At 58.1% G+C, this 8,143-nt stretch overlaps 3 protein-coding genes across 3 annotated transcripts; 2 read left to right on the forward strand and 1 right to left on the reverse strand.

The window, feature by feature from the left end:
• Positions 1–2,614: 2,614 nt before the first annotated feature.
• On the forward strand, positions 2,615–2,815 carry GUITHDRAFT_57781 (hypothetical protein; the record flags this gene model as incomplete). The annotated part of the gene is made up of 1 exon (XM_005839579.1): positions 2,615–2,815. A coding segment is annotated over one exon (201 nt), but the record flags the coding sequence as incomplete, so codon positions are not given.
• A 1,103-nt stretch (positions 2,816–3,918) lies between these two features.
• On the reverse strand, positions 3,919–4,680 carry GUITHDRAFT_101818 (hypothetical protein; the record flags this gene model as incomplete). The annotated part of the gene is made up of 5 exons (XM_005839580.1): positions 3,919–3,979; positions 4,031–4,093; positions 4,138–4,244; positions 4,521–4,617; positions 4,658–4,680. The coding sequence occupies 5 exons, from the start codon at positions 4,678–4,680 to the stop codon at positions 3,919–3,921; spliced, it is 351 nt and encodes a 116-aa protein (XP_005839637.1).
• Positions 4,681–5,858: 1,178 nt separating this feature from the next.
• Positions 5,859–6,065, forward strand: GUITHDRAFT_65114 (hypothetical protein; the record flags this gene model as incomplete). The annotated part of the gene is made up of 1 exon (XM_005839581.1): positions 5,859–6,065. A coding segment is annotated over one exon (207 nt), but the record flags the coding sequence as incomplete, so codon positions are not given.
• Between the last annotated feature and the right edge of the window lie 2,078 nt (positions 6,066–8,143).

Genomic DNA, 8,143 nt, shown 5'->3' on the forward strand with positions numbered 1-8,143 from the left:
CTTCGTCCTTGCAGATCATACTTGACCAGTTCCAACCTCCGCACTCCCTCCCCTCCCTCGGTCACGGCCCGAGGGAGGGAGGGAGGGAGGGAGGGAGAGGACGAGGCAACCTTGACTTTCCCCGCGATCGTGAAGCCTTTAGCGAGTTCCTTGCCGAGGAAGAGCTTGACTTTGTTGTCCTGTGAGTCTTCAGCTTGATTGAGACAGACGAGAAGTGGCCACGAGGAAGTGGAACAGCGGCAGAGACTAGGAGAAGAGAAGGGAGGAAGATAGACTAGGAGAAGAGAAGGGAGGTATGAAGTTTATAGTGGGAGTAGGGAAAGGAAAAGGAGATTGGAGGATGTGGCAGAAGAAAGGATGAGGGATGACGGCGGGCAAGTGGGAAGGCGGAGGGAGGGAGGAGGAGGAATGTGGGTGGAGACGGGAAAAGAGGAAAGAACAACACCTGTAAGCAGTATGGTAGAACTCCGGATCCGATGAAATCTCCCACATCTATCAAGTATTGAGCCTCCTCCAACAGGCAAGGGCGAGGCGAGTGATGGAAACCTTCGCTGTCTTCCTCTCTCTTCTCATGCTCCTCCTGCTCCTCCTCTTCCCCGCGTCCGCTAGAGTGGATGTCCTCCATTCTTCTCTTTACCGCCGCCGACTAGTCCATCCTGCTTCACCTCTTGTCAGCTCATCGGGTCTGAATCCAAGAAGCAGGCAACTGAGAAGGGAAATCAAGGCATGAGGTCTGCTCTAACTAACGTCAAAGTACTGATCTTCCCAAGTTACCATTGATTGACACTGCCATTGTTGCATTGCATGTCTACTCCTTGCTTCTCTCTTCTTCATTCTCATCTTGTCCTTCTTGTGCAGTCTTTGTCTTGTCTTGTCTTGTCTTGTCTTGTCTTGTCTTGTCTTGTCTTGTCTTGTCTTGTCTTGTCTTGTCTTGGCCTACTCTGTGCTACTCTACCCTAACCTGTGTTTGTGCCGCAACACTCCATGGTCCGTCTGTAACTTTGTACCCCAGCTCGCCTCAAGGAATCAATTAGTGAACAAACCAAGGACAGCAACTTAAACATAGACAGGTATTTACTCTTTGAACCGTTTGGCAGCAGCTCGGTCGTAGGATGTAGGGCTGGAGACAACTACTTTAGCTAATTTTATTTTTATTTGTTTAGCTTACCTTGTTTTTCTTTAAGACTTCTCGTTCAGGGGAATCGTCTTTTCCCCCACTACCCCCCATCACTACCCCCACCCTTAGATTGAAGTCAAAAGTACCCCTACCCATACTACCCCACCCCACAGACATCTATTTCTGCAACTTGCCCGAATAGTTCCGATTTCCACCCCCTTGTACCAGCCTACCCCTACCCCTCTCACTATCTACCCCCTTTCTGACACACGTTGCAGGTCAACCACACGGGTGATCAGCTGACTTTATAGCAGGTAGGGGTAGAGACGGTACCATGGAATAAAGACTGACAAAACCGTAAATTTGGGGGTGGTGTGGTATGGTAGGGGGTAGGGTAGTACCTTTTGATCATCACATTCCTTGAGGTTTGAAGCGTTTCGTTTGAAATGTGAGGAAGAGTGGGCGAAATGGGGGTGGGAGGTGAAGAAAAGGGGTAGCATTTATTTATGGGTGGGTGATGGTAGTCAAACAAAAGGGCATATCCTTTGAAAAATCTGATTTAGGTAGGTAGGGTACCAAGATATGGGGGTGTAGATGAGCACAAAGGGGTGTGCTTGGTAATGGGGTGGTAAAGTAGTACATCTGATTGAGGGTGTAGCATGGGATGCAGGAAATGAGAGGAGAGTAGGAGGACAGGAGGAGGAGAGGAGAAGAGAGACGAGGAAACTCTCAGACTGTGAGAGACGTGTCAACGTGCTTGTAGGCGACGATTGTTGAACTTGAGCAGTGAAGAACCTGGCTAGTACGAGCGCAAGAAGCGACGTCATTAGGATCATGAAGTTTGGTAAGCGGATTCATTCAGTGGCACTCCAGCATCAAGAGTACTCGAGCTACTTTCTGGATTACAAGGCCTTGAAAAGGCTGCTGAAGCCAATCACCCATCGCAATGATCGGAACGAGGCGCTGGACAACCTGGACAGTCACGATTCGTTCGACTTCCCAGTGTTCGCTCGCTCGCAGTCGGAGATCTCGGATGCTGAAGAGCGCTTCGTGCTGGCGCTGGAGAGCGAGATCGCCAAGGTCGAGTCATTCTTCAGGACGAAGGTGGCTGAGATGACTCCGACCTTCCGCAAGCTGTGCCGCCGGGTGACGAGGGTGGAAGAGAGGGACAGGAGTTTGCAGGAATGTACCAACCTGATGCAGCTGAAGCAGCAGCTGGCAGGGCTGCCCGAGGCCTGTCTGATTGAGGAGCTGCTCAAGTTCTCGTCCGACGTTGACCTTCTCAGGGCCTTCGTCATGACTAACGCCCAGGCCATCGTTAAGATATGCAAGAAGCACGACAAGAACTCCACGGTCGCCATCCGAGACCATTACATCGGCGTTCTGCACCGCTGCACCTTCTATTCTTCTAGGGAGTTCGGCGTCTTGATCGCTGACATCGAAGTCCTGGCGCTGCAGCTCATCGAGCGACTGACCGGCAACAAGCCTTCCCCCGACGTGTTCCAATGCCCTGTCTGCATGCACGTCTTGAACAACCCTCTCGTGCTCTCCTGTGGCCATCGGTTCTGCAACTCATGCGTATCAGCAGCGGCTTACTTCGGGCAGCACTCATGCCCTGTCTGCCGCAAGGAGTGCGTGCTCAACGATGACAACATCAAGATCGAGACGCTCCTGGGGCGTTTCTTACAGAACCACTTCGAGTTGTCGCCACGCAAGTCCGGCTCCTTCGACTTGGAGCAGCTCGGCGAGTCGCAGGCGTCTGCTACCCGATCGGGCACCTGCGTCCTGCAGTCACCCTGTGAGTTCTGCCGGAAGAAACGAGACGAGCGCCTTCCGTCGCGCCTGTCGCAGATCGCGGAGGAGAATGAGGCGCGGGGGATGTCAAGTACGAGCGGTCAGGACCATGCGTCTTCACACCCACGACCCTTGTCGGGGAGCAGGTTCAGAGCATGCTCCGAGATATTCTCCTCTCAGACGATCCTCTCGGACTCTCGGGCCACCAGGTACATCACTGCCCTTCTCCTCTACGTCGTCTCGTTGGCTGCTGACCTAGCGACGGGGATGGTGGCGCTGCTGGGCGAGCATCTCGACCCTCGCCTGCAAGACGTGCTGGCTCAGCTCTGCTCTGTGGGCCAGCGCAACGAGACGGCGAGGCGCCTGAGAAGTCTCGTGAAGTACCTCTGCATCGCCTCGCTCGTGCTGGTGCTGGTGCTGGGCGCGGCAGCCTGGTACGGTGACGTGGGTTCTTGGTGGACAGTGGAGCAGACAAACGAGACCTGCGCGTCGAGCGAGGCCTCCAGGGGGAAGGAGCGGCAGGGAGAGAGCTCAGTGAACCTCCGCCATGTGCTGGAGCTGCAGGAGAAGAGGACCAAGTCCCTTCATCGAGCGCTAGACAAGATGTTGATGCATTCGACTAAGAAATAACAAACATGTGCGTTTGCCAGTCGTTGGTTGGAGTGTTTCTCCTCTTGCCTTTTACCTTTCACTGCTCTCTCTCTCTCTCTCTCTCTCTCTCTCTCTCTCTCTCTCTCTCTCTCTCTCTCTCTCTCTCGCCCCCCTCTGCCCCCACCTCCCAACTTCTTTCCAGCATCTCTGCATTTGTAGACTACTGCCTCCATGCAGCAAGATGGAGAGCCGGCGCTCGGGCGGCTGCGGCAGGTTAAGAGGCGTCGGGTTGACTTTACAAGGAGCAAGTGACAAGAATGGACAGACATAGCTCGAGGATGGAGAAGGTAGTGGAACACGAGAAGGTGGGAGAGATGGCGAGGAGGAGCATACGGATAGCTACGAGCTGCTCCCTCTCAAGGCTTCTCGCTGACGGATGTCTGCATGCTGTCCAGCTGAGAGGCAAAGAACCTGTCTCTGAGAGGACATGACATCAGTCCCTCCTCCTCCTCCCCACCTCACTCTCACTGCATCGGTCGCATGAACGGAAAGAGTAGAGAGCCGACCAGGCCGGAGCCTGCCGAGACCGATCTCCAGCTGAAGGTCAGCTACGACAGGAGACTGCTGGAGTCCACCTGATGGCGAAGTAAACTCTTCCCAGCTCTGAGCTGCTGGGATCCTTGCTGGGCTCATACCCATCCCACAAGACCGCCAGGCGCTCTTCTCCCCGGATCAGATGCCCCTGCCTGCTGCAGCCTAAGCGGACTCAGAGGGAGGGAGGAGGTTACAGCGTCGAGTAGGCGACCTGAACGAGATTAGTGCTGAGGAAAGGAGAGGAGAAGACAAGGCAAGGCAAGGCAAGGCAAGGCAAGGCAAGACAAGAGCAGGAGAGGAGAGGAGAGGAGAGGAGAGGAGAGGAGAGGAGAGGAGAGGAGAGGAGAGGAGAGGAGAGGAGAGGAGAGGAGAGGAGAGGAGAGGAGAGGAGAGGAGAGTATCGATGAGGATGGGCGCGTAGCACCTGCGACAGTCTCGCGCTAGGTGAGAGCTGATTGAAGAAGCAGTCGGCATCGCGAGCCCGGTGCTTAAGCGGCACATCCACGTCCTCGTACACTTGCCTTGTGCTCGTCAGGTCGTGCTGAGGGGGTCGCGGCTCACCTGCAAGGGTTTCTGACCCACATGAGACCTCCGTAGCATCTGGCAGATACAAGCGTTAGAGGAGGAGGAGGAGAGAGAGGAGGAGGAGAGGGAGAGGGGAGGAAAGGAAGGATGAACGGTGCGATAAAGAAGAGAGGGAGGAGAAGGAGGAGGAGGAGGAGGAGAGGAGGAGGAGAGAGGGAGGGAGGGAGTGGAGCAGCAGCAGCAGGCATAAGAGGAGCGTTCTCTGACTTCGCATATGTCACCACAGGACTCTCTTTCTCCTCGTTCTTCTTCGCAGGCGACAAGACGCCAGCCCATGCCACCTGCAGCCGCGTGACTTTCTCGCCCTGCCCCTCCATCCCTCACGTTGTCCATCACCCTCCAGCGCGTCAGTAGCGCTCGTGCCCTCTCATACGCTTCTCGTCCTCGTCCCACACACGTCGAGCGACTGATGACCGTCCATCCCTTCGGGCTTGACATGCAAGCATCCTGCCGGATTCCCGGTTGAGAGGAGGAGGAGGAGGAGGAGGAGGAGGAGGAGGAGGAGGAGGAGGAGGAGGAGGAGGAGGAGAGGAGAGGGAGAGGAGAGGGAGAGGAGAGGAGAGGACAGGAGAGGACAGGAGAGGGAGAGGGAGAGGGAGAGGGAGAGGAGAGGAGAGGAGTCAACGAGGTTGAGATCAAGACGAATCGAAGAGGGGAAGGAGAAGGTAAGGATGGTAATGGAGTGGGTGAGGAGGAGGAGTTTACATTGAAACTTTGGCTCCTCGTGACGCCGGGTTGCTCATGGTTGAAGGCTGGAGGGGCTCTCAGACGTCGAGCTCGCCCCTCCCTCCCTCACCTCTGCCCGACAGCGAGGAAGCAAACATCCCCAGCTCCTCCCCCGTCTGCTGCTGCGTCAGCGCGTGCAGCTGAGGAGCTCAGGCTCACAGGTTTCGTCAAGGAGAAGACGGTGAGGAGAGCAGCCGACGCTCCTCCCGCCCCGTCCAGCCGCCCCGCCATGGCCACCGCCACCCACACCCACCAGGAAAGCCGCATCGCCTTGCCTCAGGAGCGATGCAATGCCAGGAACAAAGGGAGGGGGAGGCGTAGGGGGGGGAGGAGGGAGGGGGAGGGGGAGGTGGGGCTCGGGGAGGGAGGAGGAGGAGGAGGAGGAGGAGAGGAGGGACATCAGTTCGTGCAGGCAGCGGAGGAGAACGACTTCGTCGCTCTACGGCATTTGATGTCCTCGCACGTCGACGTCAATGTCAAGGACAGGAGCGGCAGGACCGCCATGCACGCGGCGGCCGCGGCAGGGAACGTGCAGGTCGTGAAGTTTCTGCTCAAGGAGAGTGCGTCGTTGGAGGAGCGAGACGGGTACGGGAAGACGGCGGTAGAGGAGGCCGAGCGATGCAGGAGGCAGGAGGTGGCGGAGCTGCTGCGGGATCACAAGTTTCAGTCGTCATGCGATGCCTCTGATGACGCGAACATCGTGGAGATAGGACATGGAGGACGACACAAGTCGTGGAGGATGCGGACAGCGAGGAGGAAGGCAGGCGGGGAGGGGAAGACGGAGAAGATGCCGACGACTAGGAGGGAGGATTCCCAGTACCTGACCACCCTCGAGTCACATCCCAGCAAGTGGGTTCCTCAGGAGCAGGACGAGCAGCAGCAGCAGCAGCAGCAGCAGCGAGCAGCGAGGAGAGAAGCGAAGGAGGTAGATCAGAGCATGTTGCAAGGATGTGGCTGTAACTCCATGGGTGAGCTCGGGCTCGGGCACCGGAGCCCCTTCGTGTTCGGCGCGAAGACCGTCCTCCTCCCTCGCCTGCTCCTCGGGCGAGTCACTCCGACCATGGCGGCGGCGGGGGAGAGCTTCAGCATCGTGAGCTGCGCGGAGGAGGAGACCATGTCGTGCGGGTCCAACCTGATGGGGCGACTGGGCCTCGGGGAGGAGGAGGAGAGCAAGGCCGTCTTGTACTTCACTCGCATCCCTGGGCTCAGCAGGGTCGCGCTGCTGAGCCTCTCCTGCGGCTTCAAGCACGTGGTATGCTGCACGCGAGAGGCCGAGCAGCGAGTCCTGTCGTGGGGGGGAAACGAGGAGGGGCAGCTCGGGTTGGGGTTTGTGAGCGACAGGCCTTGCAAGGAGCCGCAGGAGGTGGAGGGGCTGAGGGGAGCAGGAGTGACGGTCGTCTCCTGTGGTAGACTTCACTCGCTCCTGCTGAGCTCCTTGTGGGGCCTCGTCGCCTTCGGGAGCAACTCGCACGGTCAGCTGGGGATAGGAGGGAGCGACAGCTGCTGCAGCTCCCCCACCCCCCTCGAGCTGCCGGACGGGCCCCCGTCCTCGGTCTCCTGCGGCTCCCATCACACTGCAGTGGTCATGGCCGACGGCTCCATCCTCTCCTTCGGAAACAACTCCAACGGTCAGCTCGGCGTCGGCACTCACGACAGCCCCGTCCTCTCGCCTCGCCGCATGCTCCTCCCTCCTCTCTCCCGCGCGCTCTCCTGCTCCTGCGGAGGTCTGCACTCGGTGGTGGTGGCGGAGAGCGAGGAGAGGACGAGAACTGTCTTCGCGTGCGGAGCAGGCAAGTTGCTGCACCTGCTTTCTCCCTTTGACTGGCGCGGCAGGCGGGTGCGGACAGCAGGGGACGAGCGGGGCGCAGGAGAACAGCTTCGTGCCTCATGAGGTCGCGACGCTGAGGGGGAAGCGAGTCGTGTCGGTTACATGCGGGATGTTCCACACGTTAGGTGAGAGGGAGGGAGGGAGGGAGGGAGAGGAGAGGAGAGGTGAGGTGAGGAGGGGAGAGGGAGAGGAGAGGAGAGGAGAGGAGAGGAGAGGAGAGGAGAGGATGGAAAGGGAAGAGGGAGGGAGCGCAAGGATGCATGAGTCTGACAAGCTGAGGCAGCGCTGGTGGTGGAGGATGGGCCTCGAACGGTACTTTACAGCTGGGGCATGGATCAGTTTGGCGGGGGGAGGAGGACGGGCTCGCATCTCAACAGCTCGCACGCGGAGGATGGAGTGCCGCGGGTTGTGATGCGCGAGGAGGAGGAAGGAGTCGCCATCACCAGTATCGCAAGCAGCGCGAGCAGCAACCACTCGCTCCTCCTCCTCCGTCGGCGCCTCTCGTGGGAGCGGGAGCGTATCCTGTGGATCGGCTTCCTCAAGGGCGACCCTCGTTCGTGCTTGATCGCTCGCTTGCCTTGCGACGGCTCCTCCTCAACCTCCTCCTCCACCACCTCCTTCTCCTCTCGCATTCTCAGGACAATCCTGGACTACTCTGCCCTCCTATGACCAGCGTGAGGGGAACTATCAGGCTCGATAAGTTCCTCATATTCATTCAGTTGCCTCCAGGCGCCAAACATTCTTGTCATCCTTCTGCTCTTGTCGTCAGTCCTCCTCCTCCTTCCTCCTTCATCTGGCTCACCTGTAGAAGATGCTTCATGGATGGTGTTTCTGGTGCTTTGCCTTGGTTCACGCGCACCTGCTGTCTGCTCAGAGTCCTCCTCCTCCTCCTCCTCCTCCTCCTCCTC

This window comes from Guillardia theta, assembly GCF_000315625.1.
Source record: "Guillardia theta CCMP2712 unplaced genomic scaffold GUITHscaffold_8, whole genome shotgun sequence".
Lineage (NCBI taxonomy): Eukaryota > Cryptophyceae > Pyrenomonadales > Geminigeraceae > Guillardia > Guillardia theta.